This window comes from Nannospalax galili, unplaced genomic scaffold, assembly GCF_000622305.1.
Source record: "Nannospalax galili isolate Female #2095 unplaced genomic scaffold, S.galili_v1.0 scaffold557, whole genome shotgun sequence".
Lineage (NCBI taxonomy): Eukaryota > Metazoa > Chordata > Mammalia > Rodentia > Spalacidae > Nannospalax > Nannospalax galili.
Window position 1 is genome coordinate 760,284 of NW_008340356.1, and position 24,199 is coordinate 784,482.

At 40.3% G+C, this 24,199-nt stretch overlaps 1 protein-coding gene across 1 annotated transcript in view; it reads left to right on the top strand.

Moving 5' to 3' along the window:
* Positions 1 to 2,135: 2,135 nt before the first annotated feature.
* Positions 2,136 to 24,199, top strand: part of Atp11b (ATPase phospholipid transporting 11B (putative)) — a 120,043-nt gene continuing 97,979 nt past the window's right edge. The window contains exons 1-4 of the mRNA XM_017798741.2: positions 2,136 to 2,440; positions 15,383 to 15,499; positions 21,608 to 21,697; positions 23,908 to 23,988. Coding sequence (XP_017654230.1) covers positions 2,414 to 2,440; positions 15,383 to 15,499; positions 21,608 to 21,697; positions 23,908 to 23,988 — 315 coding nt within the window. The 5' untranslated portion in view covers positions 2,136 to 2,413. The remainder of the gene's footprint in view (positions 2,441 to 15,382; positions 15,500 to 21,607; positions 21,698 to 23,907; positions 23,989 to 24,199) is intronic.

The window sequence follows — 24,199 nt, forward strand, 5'->3', positions numbered from 1 at the left end:
TTTAACCTGGTGTGTAGGTATACGTATATATGCATGGAAATACTACTGAGACCAAGATTTCACAAAACACCAATTACTTACACTGTCCAATATATCCTGATGTTTTCTAGCCTGTTTAAAAGAAACACTGATCTGGACTGGTGAGATGGCTCAGCAGGGAAAGATACTTCCTGCTGAGCCTGATTACCTTAGTTCAGTCCCTGGAACCTACATGGTAGGTGACTGAGAACCATGGTAGAGAACTGACTCATCCAAGTTGTCCTCTGACAGCCACCCACTCTCCATGAGATGCACCCCTGTAAATGCATGTAATAAGAAAAATCATTGATTATAAACAGAGGATTTTGCCACCCCTAAAGCATAGCCTAAAAATACTCTCCTAGTTTATGATCCTGGTCTAATCCTGGAATAAAAAATGATTAAAACAACATACTACTGTATTGCATGCTCTGTTCCTGACAATTTGAGCTTTCATTATGACCTTTACACACTTGAGATCACAATCTACCATATTCCCTTAAAGCACCTAGAATGAACCCCCACCCTGCCCACTTTTACCTCTAAAAATTTGGGACCCATGGGGATGTGGTGACACAGGCCTTTAATCCCAGCACTAGGGAAGCAGAGGCAGGCAGATCTCTGTGAGACAGAGGTCCACATAGTGAGTTTCAGGCTAGCTGTGGCTATAGAGACTTTGTCTTAAAAAGACCAAAACAAAACAAACAAAAAAACCACCAAACAAAAAAACCCAAACCAAAAAACAAAAAAACTGGGACCCAGTTCATTGATCTATAAAACATCCTCATATGCCATCTTGACAAATCTTGGGTGGCATATAAAAAAAAAAATCTTCAGGCCTAATTTTTAACCAAATCCATTGGAAACAAAATGTGAGAATAAGCTTGTTTTTAGATACAGCTTAAGAACATATGCTGTACTGCCTGACAATCGGGACTCTGAATCTCAGCCTTGCCAAGTTACTTAAAACTGAGTTTCCATTACTTCATCTACACAACTGGGAAAATACGTACTGCAAAGGACTGATGGATAAACTAGAGTGCTTAGGAATGGTAGCAATATTTGTCATCCTATCTGTATCTTCATGCTGGTGGCATAAAGGTTCAGTCCTAAGAACACAAATAAATTACTTTTTCTTTTTAAATATCTAGTATATTCCGAAGTTAATTTATAATATAAAATTCCACTGGTCATAGATATCTGAAAGGTTGTTTATGGTGCTGGGTTATATAAGGAATGCTCACTGAAACTAAAAGACTGACTATGCACTCAATGACTTGTCTAGTAGGCTAATTTAGATTTAGGTGTCTGCTTAATGTTACTTTCCAAATCACAAATGTCTGCCGGTGGTTTTAATTCAGGAACACAGCACACGACACAGACACCAAGACCTGACAGCGTTTTAACAATAGTCAAAGCCTGTTCTGGCTGCTTAACTCCTTACAGTCCACACAAATTGTTACAGAGGCCGAGCTACTTCCAGCGTCGTTTTGCAATTATTGCGTGTTTGGCAACCAGGAGGAAACGGCCTTTCCAAGAAGTGTTTTCCCTTTAACCCGTCCACTTTAGCGCGGCCTATGTCACCCACTGCACAGGAACCCGGGAGCAGGCTGGAACCTGAGACCCTTCAATCCTTTCCCAACAGCACGCCCCTCGGTCACGGGCTGAGTCCACGGAAGCACACGCCCGCAGTGATCAATGGAGCCAGAGGGGGCCTCTGGGGACGAGTTTCGGGGTCACAATACTGCCGCGGGTGCGAATGCGTGTCCGAAAGGGGACAACGGACCTTCAACAGAGCGCGCGGAGCCGGCCTCGGCCAGTGACCTCGGCGCACACAGCTTCTCCCCGAGGGCTGAACACCCGGCCTCGCCCACTCGCCTCCCGGGCTCCGACTTCTCCCCGGCCCTGGGCGCCAGTCGGCTTTCGTCACGTCCGGCGCCAGAGGCGGGACAGAGAGACCCCGGGGGAGTGGGGGAGCTCGGAAGAGGGGCGGTGCGCAAGGCGTGGGGGCGGGGCTATCAGGGCGAAGGCGGAGCGCCGGGCGGCGGGAGGAAGCAGGAGGGGGCAGGCCCGGAGAGAGGGGCGGGGCTACGGCGTGGGGGCGGAGCGTCGGGCGGGGGCGGGGCGGGCGGCGCTGTGGGGCGCTCCGGGTGACAACTGCCCGCGATGAAGGTGGCAGCGGCGCGGCGGCAGGTTGGGCCACACTGGGCACGGGCGGCTTCCGAGCTGCGCCTGTAAGACGTCGGGCCTGTGCAGCGGGATGGGGGCGCGACGCTGCGACTGAGGCGGCGAGAGGAACTTGAGGCTGAGGGCTCGCCCGCTCTGCTCGGGCTCGGCGTCCTCCGCCTGCAGCCGCTCGGCCGCGTCTCGCGGGCCGCCACGGCGACTGCCGGGCATGTGGCGCTGGGTCCGGCAGCAGCTGGTAGGTGCGGGCGGCGCCGGGAGGGCGGCGGGAGGGCGCGCTGCAGAGATCCAGGCCGCGGCTCCGGGGCTCCGAGCGGCTCGCGCAGGCGCCCGCAGGTTCGGGGCGGCTTCGGCCTCCGCGCGGAAGCGGCTCCCGGGCGGCGGCCTGTTGGGCCAAGGTGCAAGTTCTCCGGGACGCAGACCCCGCGGCACTCGGGGCGGTGGGAACGAGCGCGGGCCGGGGGCTGACTTTGCATCGTTGCGGGTCATCTGGAGCAAAGGCGGCGTCAGGGTGATGGAAGTGTCCGCGAAGCGCCACCTTTCAGAAATAATGCGGAGGGGTTTCCCTGCTTCCAGGCCCCGCAGCCCAGAAATACTGGCGACCGGGCAGTCCGGGCCGAAATCCCTTCTGTCGGAGGAACTTAGCCTTAGAAACCCGTCAATCGTAGCGTTTTTGCCTGCTAGTTCTCAAGGCGGAGCAAAAACTGTTGTTTTGCATCAAAATGTTCATAATTCTTTTTCCCAGCGGTAGAAAGTAAGAAGTATATTTCAGTCAACCTCCTGTTTCTGCACTTTACAGTGGCCGTCATACTTAAATAAATCTTATAAATAAAACTGCCTGCCACTCCCTCATACAAATGTTGGGTCTTTATTTTTAGCTAGCTGTTGCAGATTGAGATATCCCAGCTTCATTAGGAATCCAAGCGAATGATGTCATTATAATACCATGCTGTACTAGTTTGGCTCTCTTGCAGCAAGCCCGTAGTACAGTAATTTGACTCTGGAAGTTAATTATTACAAATCTGGTCGCCTTTTTTTTTTTTTTTTTTATTTCCAAGACCTCGTGTGAAGAAGGGTTCATTTAATACCATTTATTTGATGGCGCTTTGTATGGCAGGAAGATAATCTTAAGTCGGTCTTTTCAAGCTTTTCCTAATATATTAAGGCACTGTTTCTTAGTGTCAGGTACTTTTGTTAGCGTCAATAAAATCTTACTCTTACCTTTTCATCATCCAGAGGTCTGGTAATGTTGGAGAAAATGCCTTCAGATACACACAGGCGAAAAGAAGAACCGGAAGCTCGGTGGTTAATTTATAAAGCAGCTGTCTTACTGCACTGGTTAGCAAGTAGAACAAGTTGCTGTGATGAAAATACTATCTCTGATATTTAGTTGCTCGCTTTACTGGTTTTACTTTTAAGATGTCAGATCTAAGACCTGTGCCAATGCAGAGCTTCATATCTCTGATTAAGCTTGTATAATCACTTGTATAATCTAAAACAAGGAGAACTGGATGTGTCTTTACAGTTGTAATCATAAACAGCTACTCTAGTTGCCACAGCAAGAATTAATTCAGTTCAAAAAATTGTAGTTTAGGTTATGCTAACATTTGCTTAGTGAGTTGAGTCACCATGTATTTTAGCATTAGATTAACTGTAAAATTCATATATGTGCGCAATTTGAGAGAGATTGATAAATTACAAGGGCAGGTGATTTAGTTAGGAATACTTATATGAGTCATGATTTTCAGTTAATGTTTTCACTAAAATAAGATATTTTTTAGAATTACATTTGTTGTGTGGGTGCGCTCACTTGTGTAGAGGTCAGGAAAACCTGTGGAGTCGGCGATCCCCTTCCAGCCTGGGATCCTGGGGATTGAACTCTGGGGATTGCTCAGGCTTGGTGGCTGGGGTATTTATCTGCTGAGCCCTTTCTCCTCCACTATTGTCATAGTGTTACAGAGACAATTCTGCACTCCAGTTCTTTACAATTGAGGAAAAAAGGTTGTTTTCTACATTTCTACAAAATGTTTTTACTGCCTGACGTGATGAGAAAGGCTGTTTCCCTTTAGAATGTGTGGAACAGCTTTTCCTCCTTTATCTTTTGTTTCTCTCCTTTTCCTTTCTCTCTTTCACACACTATTCAAGTTACTTGATACTAAAAAAATTCTGACTCTGGCATAACTTGTGTACCTATTTTCAGCAACATACTATATTACCTCATAACAACCTCATAGTTGTAACACTGGTAGTCCCATTCTGGTACCTGCTGTATTAGTATTTTTGACAGTGCTGGAGATCAAACCCACTGCCTCATACATGCTAGTCAAGTGTTCTGTCACTGGGCAGGGTCCCTTGCTTATTCTGATAGTTCACCCTGTATGGTAGCTATTTACTACATTAGGCCATTAAAATTTATGCTCAGAAAAGAATATTTGTAACAGCAAATTGTTTTGTACAACACTGATTTAGACTTTTAGACACATAAGATTTATGTACAGGGCAACATAATACTGTGTTCTCTTAGAGTTTACACAGTATTATGTGTTCTCTTAGAGTTAGACGTCTTTGGCACATATTAAATGTTGAGGATTCCTATGAAAATAGTGATCCCTTACTCATGTCTGTTCTCAGCCCTTCACATTTGGGGTAGGGTTAGCCTTGAGTGTGTTTGCTGAATGAATAATGAGCAGGCTAGGAAAGAAGGAGTGAGTGCAGTAGTGTCTCTGTGTTTGGAAAAACAGTGGCGGAGTTCAAGGTGGACCAGCCTAGAAAGCAGAAAATGACTAACATACAGGCACAGCCTAACAGCTTTTTTTTTCAGCTGGGCTTGGTGGCAGGCCTGTACTCCCAGCACTTGGGAGGTGGTGTGGGGAGGATGTTGACTGGGAGAGGCATCCTTAAATTGATCATAAATGTCCCTTTGGACTTGCACTGGTAATTGTAAAAGGAGGCTGTAAGACTGTCTCTCCTGATTCACTGAGAGACATAGAAACATAATGGATTTTGAAAACAATATGAAAAACTGGGATTATCTATAACTTTCTAGGCCACAGCAAGATAGCTCCGTGGGTAAAGGTGCTTGTCACCAAGTCTAAGGATCTGAGTTTGCTCTCTGGGACCCACAGGGTAAAGGGAGAGAACTGATTTCCGAAAGTTGCCCTCTGACCCCCTCATGTGCCCATCCCCCTGTAATATAATTTTTAAAATTAAAAAATTGCTTTTAAAATGTGGTTACTTGAAATTTAGAAATAATATATGTGACTTACATCTGTGACTCATGTTTTATTTTTTATTAGTGCTGCTATATGACATTTAAAGTGAGCTTGGGTTTCTGTATAGCACATTAAGTCTGGATATCTCACTAGCGGAGACAGGGACCAGGACAGGGACCATATCTTAATTGTTCTATATCCTTTGCATTCACAACAGCTGGTCCATTGTAAGTACTCTCCACCTATATAAATTAACAAGTATCTGATTTAATTCACCATCAGCTTGGAATTAACTCATAAGTTTTTTGGAGACCAAAAAGGTCTCACTTTGTAGCCCTGTCTGGCCTTGAACTCTTTATATAGACCAGGCTGGCCTTAAACATAAGAGATCTGCCCGCTTCTGCCTCCCGGTGCTGGGATTAAAGGTGTACACCACCAAGCCAGGCCTTGGAATGACCTTTTCTTTGTCTTTCTCCCATACCATGAGTGAAAGCATAGAAAAGGAAGCACTGGCCTGTAATGACAGCGGTTAACCGCAAGATGAATGTTTAAGAACCTAGATCTTTGACTATGTGCTTTTGTATTTCTGTATTGAGGCTTATATTAGTTAATTATTCAGGCTTATATTCTTTTAATTTTTTTGAGAAAGGGTTTCTTTATGTATCCCGGGCTGGTCCCAAATTCATATTTCTGCCTTAACGTCCTGAGTCTTTCTTTTATGTAGGGACCTTGCTCCAGAATCGCCAGAGCCTGGTGATTACATTATTGCCATCAAATATATCCTAGCCCCATGTTGTCCACTATAGTATCTAAAAGTATAGAAAGTAGAATGAGTCCCCATTTATCCCTTACCCAACTTTGGTAATTGTCATCACAACCCAGTCTCTCCTATTCCTCCCACCTAACGCTTTGACTAATTTGAAAGTAAAACTCAAATATTTTATAAGTTCACCGATGAATATTTCTCTGTCTCCAAAGGTAATCATTTCAAGTACATAAGTATGACTCATAACAACTCATGCATTCCCTTCTCCCTTCCTTTTTCCCGTCTCAAATTCTAGAGAGCAGTTCCTTTAAAGTATACTGCTTTTTTTTTCTTGTGATTATATCTAAGGAGAAATCAGAGTCATATGAATCCAAAAAGTGCTTTGCTTCAGAATGTCATGTTGTGTTTTAAATACATACAGTCCCTGTCAGTTAGATAAAATGCTTAGTTTAATGATATGAAGTGCATTTTTTACGTTTTGAGGGAGTAAAAACATCTGTCTTTTTTAAGTGAAACCCCAAACCCTTAGTCTTCCCTTTCTTTTTCCCTACGCAAAAATAGTGCCTTGCCTCTTGCCTAGATTGCTGCAGTGCTTCCTGGTTTGCCTTGTTCTCCCTCTTCTGCGCCTTCAGTCTCTTCAGGTTAGCAGCCGGAGTGATGTTATGAAACACTACACCCTGCAGTTCCTCAGCTTGAAAACTTCCAAGGGCGCTTCTTGAATTTTTTTTTCTTTTCTTTTCTTTTTCGGTCTTTTTGAAACAGGGTCTCCTGTAGCCGTAGCTGACCTGGAACTCACTATGAAGACCAGGCTGTTCCTGATCTCACAGAGATCCTCCTGCCTCTGCCTCCCAAGTGCTGGAATTAAAGTCATGTACCACCATGCCTGACTTCTTCTTGCTTTTTTGTTAAGAGTGAAAACCAATTCCTTCTTGGGCTGGAAAAATGGCTCAGCAATTAAGAGCAGATACTGCTCTTACAGAAGACCCAAGTTCAGATCCCAGCATCCATGTTGGGTGGCTCACAACTGCCTGTAACACCAGCTCCAGCACCCTCTTCTGAACTCTGAAGGCACCTGCACCCAGATCACTTCTCAAGTGTTCCCTTATCAACCAGCACAGCCTTTTGTGGCCCTTCAGTATAAAATCATACACCTTCACCCTCCACTGTGTCCTGAATCCCTTTCCTGCTTCGTTTCTCGTAGCACTATTTAACATACTCTGCAGTCTACTTATTTACCTCATGAAGGCAGGGATTTCAGTTCTCCATCCAACAAAAGCTGGTTCATTTTCAATTCTCCATTTCTGTAATTTACACAAACATTTTCTGAACATCCACACTGTGATACCATATTCATAGGATTTCGAACAGCTGAAATGAAGCAACCCTGCCTCAGCCAGTGTTCTAGGAGGCTTTTTCCCTAATGGACATTTGAATTGTTGCTAAGTTTTTTTTCTTAAAGCAAAAAGGTGGTGACCCTTCTTATGTGTAATACTGATTTTTTTTTTCTTTGTCTTTTTGAGACAGGGTCTCCCTGTAGCCCCAGCTGGCCTGGAACTCACTACGTAGACCAGGCTGGCCTTGAACTGACAGAGATCCACCTGCCTCTGCCTCTGGAGTGCTGGGACTACAGGCGTGCGCCACCACGACCGGCCTTAATACTGATTTTTACTTTAAAGTGAAATAGCTAGAATTGAAAGTGCTAGGTGATGGGCTGTTTCCATTTATGGGAGAATGTATTCTGGTTTTTGTTTTCTGTTTTTGTTTTTCTGAGTTTGGGTCACTTTGCTTAATGTTATGCTTTCCAAGTCCATTTTCCTGCAAATTTCCTTTTTTTTTATTTTATAGCTGAATAATCTTTTTTTATAGGTACCCGATTTTTCTTTATGTGTTCATCTGTTCAACATCTAGGTGTTTCTGTGTCCTCGTTAACCATAAATAGAGCAGCAATAAACATGGACGTGCAAATACTTCTCTGTGGTAGGATATAGCGTTCTCTGGGTATATGCCCATGAGTGCAATAGCTAGACCATAGGTGGTAGGTGGTTCAGTTTCTGACTTCTTGAGGAACCTCTCAACAGATTTCCGTAATGACCGTGTCATTTGCGCTCCCACTAACAGTGAAGAAGAACTCCTCTTTCTCCACATCCTCTCACACTAGCCTTTAGTTCACAAATTCTCTGTATCCACACTGGGATTTATCCTGTCTTCTGATTTTCAATTTTAATGACTCGTTTTCAGAATTTATTACTGGATTTTTTTCATTTCTATCTCTTTGTGAATGACTGATTTGTTGCATAGTTTTTGTTTTCTTTCTCCTGAGAAAATCATTCCTTTCCTGTTATCTCCACCTTCCCTATCCTGTCATCTTACACCTGCCTGGGCATGAGACTGGACTATAGAATGGATTAGGGAGGAATGTGTAGGCACCAGGAGACTCCAGAGTTTGTACAGGGAGAAGAGAGTAGTGATCAGAATTCTGTAGTTACTTAACCATAGTCATTTTCAAGTACCATATATTTTAATAGTTAGGCCTTGCTTTTATTCCTTGATGTGTAATGCCTCTGGCAAATGTTTTTATTGTAAACTATAGCATGTGTAAGTTGATTTTTGAACAACATGACACATTTTTTTGAAATTTTTTTCTTTTTCATTTTGAGTCTTAGAAACTCCAAAATTAGTTTGTTTTTTTTTTTTTAATTTTATTTATATATTTTCTTTCTGAGATGACTATGTGTCTTGGTTTGAATGAGAATATCCCTCATAGGCTCCAAGTAATTGGACATTTTGTGTCCAGTTAGTGGTGCTGTTTTGGAAGTCTTAGAAAGTGTGGCCTTGGGGCTGGAGAGATAACTCAACAGTTAAGAACACTCACTGTTCTTGCAGAAGACCCCAGTTCGAATCCCAGCACCCACATGGCAGCTAACAACTGTCCATAACTCCAGTTCCAGGGGATCTGACAAGCTCTTCTGTCCTCTGTAGGCATTGCACGACACAGGCACACTTACATACATGCAGGCAATACATGCATACACATAAAATAAAAATAATAAATAAATTTTTTTTTTAAATAATGGTGTAGCCTTGATGGAGGAAGCACGTCACTGGGAGCGGGCCTAGAGCATTCTGAAGCCTTGCTAGATTTCCAGTGGCTCTACTTCCTGTGCTTGAAGATAGGAGCACTCCTCTTTTGGCTCCAGCCACCTCTTGCCCCCGTGCCTCCCCACCCTGATGGACACTGATTCCTCTGGAACTGTAAGCTCAGATATACTCATCCTTTTATAAGTTCCCTTGCTCTTGATGTTTTATCACAGCAACAGAAAAGTAACTAATACACTATGATATTGAAATAGAAATTGAAAATGCAAAAAAAGATAAGGTTCTTGAGCATTCTTTCAGAACTCTTTATTCAGAAAGATATACTTGATAATCTGTAAGAAAAGTGAGTCATCAGGGCTGGAGAGAGGGCTCATCAGTTAAGAACACTGGCTGCTCTTGCAGAGGACCTTGGCTTGGTTCCCAGCACCCACAATGGCAACTAACAACTGCCAGTAACTCTAGTTCCAGGGACTCCGACACCCTCTTCTGACTTCGAGAGGCATTGCATGACATGGGTGCACTTACATGCAGGCAATACACTCATATATATAAAATAACAAAATACTTTTAAAAAAGTGAGTCATCTAATGATGTAATGCTATTTCACTAAGAATTTTCTCATTTTGATTGAAATTTGTTTTACTTTTTTTTTGGTCTTTTTGAGACAGGGTCTCCCTGTAGCTCCAGCTGTCCTGGAACTCACTATGTAGACCAGGCTGGCCTCGAACTCACAGAGCTCCACCAGCCTCTGCCTCCTGAGTGCTGGGACTAAAGGCCTATGCTACCACTCATGGCCTATTTTAAATTTTTAATTTTTGTGTGTATTAGTGTTTGCCTGCATGTATGTTAAGTTCACCTGTGTCATGCAATGACCAGAAGAAAGCATATGATCCCCTGGAAGTGGAGGTTGTGAGGATGGTTGTGTGGGTCATCTCTAAGAGCAGCCACTGTCCTTTTTCGGGGAGAGGGGTTTTTGAGATAGGGTCTCCCTGTTGCTCCAGCAGGCCTGGAACTCAATAAGTAGACCAGGCTGTCCTTGATCTCACAGAGATCTGCCTGCCTCTGCCTCCTGAGTGCTGGGATTAAAGGCATGTGCCACCATACCCAGCATGCAGCCAGTGCTGTTAACCCCTTGAGGCTTCTCTCCAGCCCCTCCTTTTTGGATTTTGAGATGGAGTCTTACTTTATAGCCAGGACTGACCTGCCTGGAATTCGTGGTGATCCTTCAGCCTTAGCCTCCAAAGTGCTGGGGTTATAGGTATGTGCCACCATGCCCAGCCATGGAGTTACTTTATGGCTTTGGATGCCTTCAGCAAGTACAGCCTTCTTAGCAGTCAAATGTTTTCTCCAGCTTTGGGAAGGGCAGCAGCTACCTTCTTTGCCTTCTACACCTTCTTGGTACAAAGCTTATTAGAAAAAGACCTATTGGGGCTGGAGAGATGGCTCAGCAATTAAGAGCACCAGCTGCTCTTGCAGAGGACCGGGGTTCGATTCCCAGCACCCACATGGCGGCTACGAACCATCCTTAACTCCAGTTCCAGGGGAATCCAAAGCCGCCTTCTGACCTCTGCGGCGTTGCACGACACGGGTGCACTCACATGCATGCAGGCAATACACTCATACATATAAAAGTAATAAAATACTTTTTTTAAAAAAAAGACCTTTTACTCCCCTTCTAGCCTCTTTTCAGTGCTGGAGATTGAGCCTTGCTAGACAACCTTTTACGAGCTGTATCCCCAGCCCAAAAGTCCTCATTTTTAAAATACAAGGTTTGATTCAGAGTAGGGATTCTGTCTTCTCATTTTGGTATTTCCATAGTTCCACGTGTATTCATCTTGCATAGAGTCAGTGTTCATTATACTTATAAATTTTTCAACTTAAATTGTTGGATAGTTTAACAAATAACATTCTAAGTGACTTGGTATTTCTGCTTTCTTGGTATTTTTGCTTAAATTTGTCACAATACTATGCTTAGTGTAGTACCAAACGTTTTTCTCAGTAAACACATGCTACATATTGATGTCCTAAGATTTTCTTTGAAGATTCTGTGTAATGAGTGTGGTTGGCAGCAGCTCCTCAGATTGTTACTGAGAAACTTGTTTCTTCTGCATCTCCCACCTTTGTTTACTTTGGTACTCCATGAATGTTCCTTAAATACAGGAAGTTCAAGAAGTTCCAGCAGTGAGAGTGACCTGATGAGAGATAGGCAAGTTCTGTAATCTTTTCTTTTTATGTTGAACTTTAAATGTGAAAGAGCTGGTTTCTAACTCAGATAAGAGACCCTCTAACTTTGTGATTCCAACCCTTAATGCAAAGTTAAAAGGAATTGAAGCAGTGTTTACCTGCTAATGCTAATTAACTTTTAAAAAACTTTTGTTTTACATGTATGAGTATTTTTCCTGCATCTGAAAATGCACCTGTGTCATGCAAAGCCTATGGAAGACAGAAGTAGGCATTAGATCCCCTGAAACTGGAGTCACAGATAGTTGTGAGCTGCCCTGTGGGTGCTGGGAATCAAACCAAAGTCCTTTGGAAGACCAGCCAGTGCTCTTAACTGTTGAGGCATCTCTCCAGCTCCCAGGACTTTTTTTTTTTTTTTTGACAGAGCCTCCCTTTAGCCCCAGCTGGCCTAGAACTCACTATGTAGGCCTCCATCTTATAGAAATCTGTCTTCCTTTGCCTCCTGAGTGCCAGGATTAAAGGCATCCTTTTTTTTTTTTTTGAGCAGTGTCTAGATAATTAAGTATAAATTCAATTTTAGAATAGTCTTAGATTAACAGACACTGTAAAGGTTTTTTTCTGATTCATCTGGAATACAGAGGAACACAGTTACATTTGCTTAATAAATAATATGCCATACCAGTACTCAGAAAGCTGAGGCAAAATGGTGAATTTGAGGCTAGCCTGGGCTACCTTTTAGTGAGTCCCTAACTCAAAAAAAAACAAGAGAAAGAAAAGGTAAAAATAAAAAAAGCATTAGACACCTCTGAGCTATGTCAGTTTCCTTTGAAAACAATCGTCTTTTACATCATTGTTTTTCCTACATTCTTTTGTCTTAATATTCTTCCTTGGGAAAAGTTAAAAGGTCAGCCTCCCAACTCTAAACATGTCTGTCTGTGAATTCCTAAACTCTAGAGAGAACCACTGCCTTTTAGAGAGAAGTCAGTGTGATTGCCGCTAACACAGAAAAAGACCCATATTTTCAAACTTCTGTTTTTGTTTTGCATCTGTTTGTGCATGTGTGTGGGTAAATCTATGGTATAGTGTGCATGTGGATCTCAGAGAACAACTTGGAGTCAGTTTTCTCTGTATACCATGTGGGTTCCTAGGACTGATCGTGTCCTCAGGCTTGACAGTAAGTACCTTTACTCGCTGAGCCATCTTGATGGTCCCTGTGTTGTAATTGTATAAAAATATGTATATTACTAATAAAAGAGAAAGAATGGATTTTATTTATTTATTTATTTATTTATTTATTTATTTATTCCCAAAGGAGATAGAACTCAGGGCCCACACATTCTGCCACTTAACTATGCCATTAACAACCCAAGAATGTGAGTTTTTTAGTTAACTTTAGAGTTAATTAGAGAGGAACAGTTTGTGATAGGAGTTTTGAGTCTCCATTAGGGACACTAGTGTATGTAGAAAGCCACAGGAAGATAGGAAGTTGTAAACACACGAATGACTGGATGCATGCTATCATCCCATCACAGAGATATTCCTTAGCATTACTACCAGCATAAAAGTATGATGATAGAGTTGGGCATGGTGGCTTTAATCCCAGCATTTGGGAGGATAAGACAGGCAGATCTCTGTGAGTTCAAGGCCAGCCTGGTCTACATAGTGAGTTCTAAGGCCAGCTGGGGCTACAGGGAGACCCTGACTCAAAAAGATGAAAAAAAAAAAAAGTATGATGATAGATGCTTTTAGCTTTTTTTCATCTTTAAATTAAACAGCAAAAAAACCCTTTTGGATGAGTAAAAATTGTATCCATTTCCAAAGTTAATGCCTGATACTGGCTTTAAAAGTCCTTTGTTTCTTTTCCTGAATCCTTCAAAAATTTTTCATTTCAAAAAGTTAATTCTCACACCAGAATTTTAGGATTAGTGTGAGCTAGAATCCCTCCATTGGTCTGTTTTTCCTGGAGTTGCTGTTGCCTCCGTCCCACACCCTCCTTCCTTGTTCACTCACTCACTGGAGTCTGACTTGGGCTCCCTCACCTCCTCTCAAGCTGTGTGGGCAGCATTACCAACGATGTCTTAATCATTCAGCTTCCTTTTTCTTCAGTTCTCATCCTTTTGGCAGCATAGAAAATAATTCCTTTTGGAATCTTCTTTCTGATTTCCTGTCACGTTCCTATTCGTGTCTTCCTTTTCTCCCGGGCATCTTAGATGGCCCTGAGAGCTCTCTCTTGCCCTTACTTACTCTCCTCTCTGCCATGCATTTGGTAGGCAGTCTCAGCTGCAGCCTTAGCCTCAATGCTTGCTGGACTCCAGTTTCAAATCTAGCCTCTTTCCTAACTGTAAACAAGCAGAACCTGGAGGAGAGGCTGAAGCAGAGGCTTTGAAGGAACACTGCTTACTGGTTTGCATTTCTGGCCTGTGCTCAGCCTGCTTTTTTATCCATCCCAGGACCACCTCTTCAGAGTTAACATCACCCACAGTGAACTGGGCCCTCCCACATCATTCAACCATCAAAAAAATTCCTCACAGACATGCTCATGGGCCAGTGTAATGGAGGAAATGCCTCAATTGAGATTACCTCTTCCTAGGTGTGTCAAGTTGACAACCAAGGCTGGTAGTCTTATCTAAAAATGAATCATTGTATTTAATGACTATCAAGTCTAATTTGCGGCCATCCACCTTCACGGCCCTCGCCCCAGGGCTGGTGAGGAGACTGTGTCAGCGGAGCTGCATTCAGACACAGGAGACCAGGTTCAGTGACACAGGTCTATTGAGGAATTTACAAGCTTAATAGGGTCCCTGGACCAATCAGACAGGGATACAACAACAGTGCCATATATGGGCAGCCCAGGTTCCAGTAAATCATGTGACCATGGCTGTTGTTATGCCCATGTGCTGCAAGCTGTAGATAACTGCATCCTGGAATTTCAAGGGGTGGTGACTAGGGAGTGGCAAGCCAAATGGAGCGATAATCACAAGGCCTTCCTTGTGGCTCCAGGGTCAGGCCATTGCCTCAGGCCTGCTGTATGGCTGTCATTAGGACTTCCACTCTAGGCTCAAGCCTGTCTCCCACATAATTGAGTCTTACAACTTAGTAAAACTAGTAAATAGCCCTTGGCCATCATTAACAAAATGAAAATCAAAGGAATTTAAAATCATTTGCCTGTTAAAGGAGTGCCTTTACCTTATTGGAGATTCACTTACAGTCCTGGAAGACAGTGAGTATGCAAAGAATCTGTATTCTTGCCACTAGTGAAAATTTTTCCACTGAAGATTAATACAACTGTGAGAGATGGTCTTGTGAATTTGAGGACAGAATATGTGTTCCTCCAGGAATATAATCACGTTACTATCTATAGGTCAGGAAATCAGTTGGAACTGTTAACTGGTACAAATAAAGGATCAAGTGGTATATATCTGTGACATGAATCAGAGTCTTTTGAGAACAAATGTCTCTGAAACCAAGTTGATCTAGATACGGAAGAAGTTGAAAATGAGCATAAGTCTTTGCTATCAAACATGGCAGTCACATGTTAGCTACACACACTTCTTGTTCACCCAGTAAGAGGCCATCCTAAAAGAAAGCAAGGCACCTACAGGAATGAGAAGCAAGGAATTAAGGAAAGTTCTGTAAGCCTCCCATCTGATTGTTTTTCCCTTATAGCATATCTCAAAAGGTGAACTATTTCTTTAGAAGGTATGATTTAGTTCATTTATATCCGAAGATAATATACCTATTTACCTATGAAAGAAAAAGCATCAGTGTTTGAACTGTTCTAATAATTAAATAGATTGGGTCTATGTGCACTTTGAGGCCAATTATAATATATGTAATCTAATTGATTATGTAAAAACTAGTAGTGAAGTAACATCCAACAACTAGGCTGTTGACCAGTATTGCTTCTTATTTTGTTTGATCTTAGGGTTTTGACCCACCACATCAGAGTGACACAAGAACTGTTTACATAGCCAATAGATTTCCTCAGAATGGCCTTTATACACCTCAAAAATTTATAGATAACCGGATCATTTCATCTAAGGTAAGGATAAACAGTTTTATTATTTAAACTATAGATATAGGACTGGGGATAATTTAGGTTGGTGGAGTGCTTCCCTAGCATGTATGAAGCCATGGGTTCAATCCATAGTAACACATAAACTGAACAATACAATGTATGCCTATAATCTCAGCTCTTGGAAGTTCAGCATTATTTTTGGCTACTTAAGATTGGGGCCAGCCTGGGATATATGAGACCCTGTCTCAAGAGCAAAATTAACAGTAACAACAACAACAAACAAAAACCTATAAATGTGTACCATCTAAAAATGGTTGGATTTGTGCAGATGTACATTTATATTATTACAAGGTCAGGAAACTGATAATTGATTTATCTTAACCAAAATGATATGTGAAAGAAAGGAGTTGCCAGTTGCTCCCAGCCTGTCACTATGTCAAGTAATTGTCTTCAGTTGCAGCTCTGCTTCCACACGGTGTTTATACTGACCGCCTGTAGTTGTATTTGTGTCTTTTCATGTTATAATTTGATTTTTGCAACAACCCATGTAAAGTAACTATTTTTTAAATCTAGCTTACAATGTGCTATATTCGTATTATTACAGTTCTTTAAGTGCTTGGAAATTGAATAATATTCCCAAGATTGTAAGTGGCTAGATTGGAATTTGAACTTATTTCCATGTGACTTTAAAGCCTCCCTGCTCCAGTTTTGAATCTTCAGCAAATATTTTAAAGTAAAATATTGCTTCATTCTTACTTATTTTTTCTTGTTTCATTTTTTTTCTGCGACTTTTGAAGATGTCCTGTTTTTTAATGCTGAGGATTATAGAGCAATGTTGTCTAATAGATTTTTCTTTCATGATAGAAATGTGCTCCACAGTGTCCAGTGTGATAGTCAATAGCCACATGTGACTGTTGAGGCCTCGAAAGTAGCTGGTACAACTGAGAAACTGAATTTTTAAATTTTACTTAAATTTAAATGTCAAGAGCTCTATGTGACTAGTGACCCCTTATTAAACTACATGTTGATAGAGGATGTGAGTCAGAGATTGAGGGCAAAGTTCTCCTTAGCCTGGCTCTTGCTGATAGGGCCGTAAGAAGCATTGTTATATGCTCCGTCACTGTCTTCCAGAGACACTGCTAATGCTTTATTCTTACCCTGAGTTCATCTTTCCCAAGATCCCAGCCCAGCCCAGCAGTCCCTTTGCCCTGGTCCTGTTCTCTTTCCACCGTCTCATTATTTGTATGTGTGACCTTCTCACTGATGATTCTTTTTTGTTTGTTTTTTGTTTTTTGTTGTTTTTTTAAACAGCCTCTTTTAGTTCCCAGCTATATTTGGGACACTTTACAGGTTTTAAAATAGTTTTAAACTCTAATTATTGTCATTCTTATCTGCTGGGACTTCACAGGTCTACTTAAAACTCTTTAGCTGATGCTGGAAACTGAGTATCCTGAAAACTTAAAACTTCTAAAATATTTTATGTGTATGAGTGTTTTACCTGCATGTATATAAGCGCACTATGTGCATACAGTGCTCACAGAGACCAGAAGAGGGTGTCAGATCCCCTGGAACTGGAGTTACTGATGATTGTTAACTGCCATGTGAGTGCTGGGAATGGAACCCCAGTCCTCTGCAAGAGCAGCCAGTGCTCTTAAGTGCTGAGTTATTGCTCCAGCCCAAAACTTATGAGATTAAATAAGTACTTTTATATGGCAGTTTTTATATACAGCACATTCAATTTTAATGTTTCTGACTAGAGTTCCAAAACTGTAAGAGTTTAAATAACCATTGCCTCGTTAAATCTTTTAACATAAGGATTTTCTCACACTTTTCCTAATTTGATTATACCCCAGTTGTTTCTGGAACCTCTTAGATTTCTTGTAGTCCCACAGCTCACAGTGAACTAACTCTTCCCATTGAGCCTTGACTGGATTCCATGCTTCTACCATGGTTCTTAACATGTGCACACCTTTAATCCCAGCACTCAGGAGGCAGAGGTGAATCTCTGGTGAGTTCAAGGCCAGTTTAGTCTATGTAGTGAGTTCTAGGCCAGCTGGGGCTACAGGGAGACCGTGTCTCAATAAGATCGGAAAAAAAAAAAAAAAAAAAAGGTATAGATATCTGCTGCTAATTTTCTCCTGAGCATCAATAAAGCTGACCTCATATTACTTTTAATTCCTGGAATTGCTCTGAGATGCTGTTCAGGCTGCATTGCCTTCTGTTCCACGAAGCCACCATGAGCTGTTCTCACACTTCCTGATCTCTGCTGCCCTGTCTTCCAGAAACGCTCTTTCACGTGCCCTGACTTCAGCCTCCTTCATTATGCTTTTCTTTCTACGGGCTTTTTCTTTGAGTGATTTTGTGTGATTATCTTTGACTACAACTATTAATATTTAGTTCTAAACTCTGTGATTTACTAATAAGCTTACTAGTTTCCCTTATTCTTTGTGTTTTACATGTTGTAGATAGTTCATAATATATCTTAGCTTAATTTCATTGTCCATAGTAGCTACCTTATATTAAATTTAAACTTCCTTGAAGCATTAATTTTACTATTCTATCAATGTTAGAAGTTAGGAGACAAGGTCATTTATAAAGTCATACATAACTATAGGGAAATTTTATCAACTCACTTGTCTTAATGACTATTACGTAGTGATTAGGATAACATTAACATTCAATAAAATTTCTTAAAAATATTTTCATATGCTGGGTATGGTGGTGCCTGCCTTTAATGCCAGTGCTTGGGAGGCAGAGGCAGTCAGATCTCTGTGAGATTGAAGCCAGTCTGATCTACATATCAATTTCCAGGCCAGCTGGGACTACAGGAAGACCCTGTCTCAAATAAAAAAAAAAAAAACACCAAAAAATATTTTCATATTTAATAGTATGTCTAGGGAGGCCAGACACATCAGAGCTTGCTGTAGCTAGATGTATAGGTGTTTGTGCGCCAGCAGATCCGGGTTCTAGGAATTGAACTTGGGTCCTCCACAAGGGCAGTACATGCTCCCAAATGCTGAGCCATCTCTTCATCCCCACCTCCACCAAGGAAATAGCTTGAAGCCAGTTACCTTACTGACAATTTATACAATTATTCTCCTTAAGATTGTAGTGGGAGGGACTGGAAAGGTTCAGCAGTTAAAGGCACTTGTTGTTCTTCTAGAGGACCCAAGTTCATTTCCCAGCACTCACCTGGCAGCTCACAACCATCTGTAACTCCAGTTGCAGGGATGTAGTGCCCCTCTGGCCACTGTGGGCATTAGGCATGCACACACAGGCAAACCACTTATGCACATAAAATAAATATAAATAAATCTTAATATATTGCCACTGTCATAATTTATTTATTTTTTTATTTTTTGGTCTTTTAGAGACAGGGTCTCCCTGTAGCCCCAGCTGACTTGCTATGTAGACTAGGCTGTCCTTGAACTCATAGAGATTCACCTGCCTCTGCCTCCTGAGTGCTGAATTAAAAGTATGCGCCACCACGCCCAGCTGTCATAATTTATGTAGGTGTTTGTAAACATAGGGCATTGCCAGCCTAATTCATAGGAAGTTTTATACATTGATATGATGACTAAGGAATTTACATGAAGATATTCTGACCCCTGTAGGAACAGCTGCTTTTTCCTCCAATTAAGATGAGCTGAAAAAGGCTGGGGAGATGGCTCAGCTAGTAAAATGCTTCCTGAAAGCACAAGGACCCTGAGTTTGGATCTTCCACGTAAAAGCAGAGCACAGTTGCACATGCCTGTAATCCTAGTGCTATGGAAGCAGAGCTAGGAGGCTCCCTGGAGCATTGGCCAGCTTGACTGACTCAAAAAATAAGGAACAGAACAATTTGGAATACACTCATTATTGGCCTTTGGCCTCCACACACATGTACACATGTGTACACAGCCATACCAACACATACACACAACAGAGACACACACAGATCAGCTAAAGATAACTATCCAGTTCTACCATCCTCCATAAATGCTAAAAGGATGACTTCTTTAGGTTGTAGAAAGTACCTGCCTCTCTTTTCTCTTGAACCCTGAACATAATTTTCATTTCCAGATTCTGGAGCTATTTGTGCTGATACTACTAACAGAAAATACACATTTCATATGTCTCAGGTTAAAAATAGAAATGTAATTTCACCTAAGAAAGAAAAGTTGTTAGATGTGCTCTGTATACTTCTGGGTATAGGCCTTAGTGGACTCTTCTGGGAACCTAGTTCTGTTTATGAAATTGTTTGTGTGGGAAAGGATTATTCAGGTTTCAAACAACTAATTTAGAAGTAACTTTTGACATATAAAAATTTCAGAAATTAAAACAGACCAAAAGAACAGAAACAGAAAAATTCAGAAATTAGAAGCATCTTACTTTATACAGAGAAAATTAAGTAAACTGCCTTTTTTAAAGATCTTAATCAGTAACCAGGAAACAAAAACTCTCTTTTCATTTTTATTTATTTATTTATTCATTGAGTCTTCAGAGTCTTTGATTCTCAACTCTTCCAAGTAGTATAAGCACTAAAGGTAGCGAAGTGAGCAGAACAATGGGCGAATATAGACAGACAAAAATTCTGTAAACTGAGTTTTCATATATAATGACGTGAGTGATGATATAAATAATGCGTATTGCTATACCCTTATGATATAGCATAATAAGCTTATGAGTTAACTACTACTAATTAACAAACATGCAACAATTAATACAAGCCATCTTCTACCCTAAGTGCTTACAAATAATTGGCTCATGTATACTTATTAAGTCCTCTAAAAGAGATGCTTATCATCACTCTCATTTTTCAGAGAAATGAAATGGGACACAGAGATTAAGCCTAAGGTTATTTAATGAATGTTGCGTTAGGATTGAGCCATAGGAGTTTAACTCCCCATATGTGCTTTTGACCATCATACTCTACCCAGGCTTACCTTTTAAAATGGACATTGTGGCAGTTTCATGTCCTTCATGAATTTTGGGGGTGATTATCCAGTGATCACTTTTCTAACATTTTTATTTTTTTTAACATTCTAGGTCATTACTCTATATATCATATAGAAAATAATTGCACAATTAGACTATTTCTTTTGTTTCTGACACTGGGCTAAATAAAATACAAATTTTAGTCTAGGTAGCATTTCTATCAACTCATTCATTTTTTCTCCTTTAATTTTATGTAACCAAAACCCAAAATACGTTAGTAAAATATTATTTTAGATCTATTTTCTCTAACTTCTAAAAAATCAGCAATTGAATAGCAAAATTAATAGGTTTCATATCTCATTTTTAAAAATGTACTAAAATTGTCTGGGGCTGGAGAGATGGCTTAGTGGTTAAGAGCGCTGGCTGCTCTTCCAGAGGACCTGGGTTTGATTCCTAGCACCCACACAGCAGCTAAAAACTGTCTATAACTCCAGTTCCAAGGGATCTGATGCCCTCTTCTGACCTCCATCGCAATATACTCAAACACATGAAAAAATAATAAGTGCAACATTTTTTAAAACATAAATAAAAGGGGCTGGAGAGATGGTTCAGTGGTTAAGAACACTGGTTGTTCTTGCAGAAGACCCGGCTTCAAATCCCAGCACCCACGTGGCAGCTAGCAACTGTCCGTAACCCCAGTTCCAGGTGATCCGACAGCCTCTCCAGTCCTCAGTGGGCATTGCATAACATTTACCTACATGCAGGCAATACATGCATACACATAAAAAAAGAATAATCAATAAAATATTTGAAAAAAATAAATGAAAATAAAATTTATAAAAAAAATATATAAATAAAAATGTACTAAAATTGCCAATGAATAGCAAAGGAAGAAAATAAGAAAGTAGAATAGCAGTGTGAAATTCTAGAAACTAGAGGATGAGAGGTGACTCATCAGTTAAGAACACTGGCTGCTCTTGCAGGACATCTGATGCCCTCTTTTGACCTCCGTGGGCATTGCATGTCATATGTACATATAGGCAAAACACTCATATAAAAAAATTTAAAATTCTGGAAACCAGATAGTTTTTATAGCATTAAGAGTTATATGAATTTAAGAGATTAGCAGATCTCATCTTACTATTTTTATAATTGCATCTATATACTATATTTTGTTTAAAATACTTATTTCTCCTTTCTTCTTTTCTCCCCTAGTATACTGTATGGAACTTTGTTCCAAAAAACCTATTTGAACAGTTCAGAAGAGTGGCAAACTTTTATTTTCTTATTATATTTTTGGTTCAGGTAAGTTTTATCACTCAAAGCATTATTTGTAAATTTAACTTCTCAAAATATATCTCATAATAAGGAAAAGCCAGATTATATTCTTAGTTGTTTGATTATAGGATTTTTTTTCTGCAATTTTCCCATTCATGAATAGATGATCTAAATCACATCTAGATTTCTAAAAAGTAGGCTATAAATTTTAAAATCAGTTGTATTTTGTTTCTTTACTAGAGTGTTGTAGTGCTGATAGCTGTAATCTAAGCTAAGACTATTACCAGTTTTCAGATGCTTGCCTCAGAATATAAATGTTTTATCACCATTAGTGTATAGTGCATGCTTTCGGCACATGTCTATCTACGGAATCATCTTTATACAAAATTGTATGTATTAATATGTATTTCTATGTAATGTATATACATATTTGGCTTTTTAAGTTTTTTAATTTAAGTTTTGTTTTAGCTAAGTGTAGTGGCATGAGTCTGTAGGCACAGATACTCGGGAAGCTGAGACAGAGGAGGGTTGCTTGAGACCATCTTGGACAACATCGCAAAACATCATTCCAATAAACAAATTTCATTTAAATTAAGAATTTTTTTATGGTTTTTTTTTTTTTTACTCTGTGTGTATGAGTGTACTGCTTGCATGTATATAAGTTGCACCTGTATTCTTAATGCCCATAGAGGTCAGAAGAGGCCATCAGATAGATCCCTTGAAACTGGAGTTACAGATAGTTGTGAGCTGCCATGTGGGTGCTGGGAATTGAACAAACCAGGTTCCTCTGCAAGAGCAGCCAGTGCTCTTAACCACTGAATCATCTTTGCAGCCACTAACTTTAGAATTGTTTTAGCCCCTTTCTCTCCCTCCTTCTCTTTTCCTTCCTTTTGTTCTTTCTTATCTCTTTTATTTATCTACCCATCTATCTTAGAGTCTCATTTTGTATTTCCAGGATAGCTATGAACTCACTATCTTTCTGCCTCTGCCCCTTCTGGAATTACAGATGTATATCGCCACACTCAGCTAGTTATTCTCATTTTTAAGTGTCCACATGACTGGAAATCCTGGAGGTCTTTTTCTGGGCTTAAATCTCTGTTTGTTGTCATAGGTTGTTAATTTTTGTGCTTTTTAAAATATATATCAGAAAAGCCCATGAAAGTCAATATGTAAACGTCGTGATTATCATTTTCATAAAGAGGTTAGTCGTTTCTAATAAAACAGCTTTTTAGAATTTTCCTCCAGTGTTGCATTGAATTTTTGAATGAGCTCTTTTGTCAGTAGAGCCTAGGATTTCAAAAGAAAAGTTACAATTAGTCAAATAATCATTTTAAAACTTAGGAAATATTTAAACTTTTTTTAAAAAATTGTCTTTCTTCATGAGTAGCAAAAGAACTTTTAATTTTATATCATTTACTTTTTTAATAGCATCTGGTGGTTTCTTGGAAAATGTGAAATTATACTAACCATCCACATGGCATGTATTCATTTGTGCAATTCCTAGGTAAGATCAGGAATTCAGCATGTCTGTGGGATAGAGCAAATACCATTGTCCCAGAATAAAGGAACATTAATAAATCATAAGGTCTGTGCTCTTGTTAGTCATACATAATTACTACAAACATTTCTGCAACTTATAGAAATGTCAGTTACACGATAGCCATCATAACTGCAGCATTATTTTCATAGCTGTTTTTCTCGGGTTCTGCTGGCTGTCGTAGAATAAGTTGTAGGAAAAATCATTTTCTTTCTTCCTGTTCCTACTTCTCCTTCATCAGTGTTGAGTTTATTCTGAACCCAAAGAGTAAAATTGCTGACTCTTTAGCATTTTGTAGGCTGTTCAAAGAAATGTGAAATTTGATCAGAGCAGCTGTAGTTCCATTCCTAGGCGACACTGAGGAAGAATTTAAATACCCCACTAAGAAAGCAGAGTGGCCAGGCACAAGGCGAATGCCTGTAGTCCCAGCACTTGGGCAACAGCGACAAGAGGATCAAGTCTGGCCTAGGCTTACATTGTCTTAAAACAAAAACAGAACAACAAAAGGCAGAATGAGCGAATCCACTCTAGCAATATGTGTGAGTCTCCGGTTTAAAATACCAATTCTGTGATGTAGCCAAGAAAATGAAATTGTAAACTAAACTACACCCATTGTATTAGAGTATGTGATTTTAGTTATTGATAGTACAACATAGGCAATATAAGAATATAATATTCTGCATTCTTTCTTTAAATCTAGCTTATGATTGATACACCTACCAGTCCAATTACCAGTGGACTTCCATTATTCTTTGTGATAACAGTAACCGCCATAAAACAGGTACGAAATACTTCATTGATTTCCCAAAATTCATTCAGAAGATGCTAAATATTTCTACTGCAAATTAGCATTCATTGTGAAAATAACTTCTATTAAAAAGCATCAAAGTTGTTAGATATGTGATTAGTTACATTTCAAGTACCTTGTGACTCATGAAGGATCACAATCAAAATATATTATTTTCTTGACACAGGACTCATCTAAACACAAA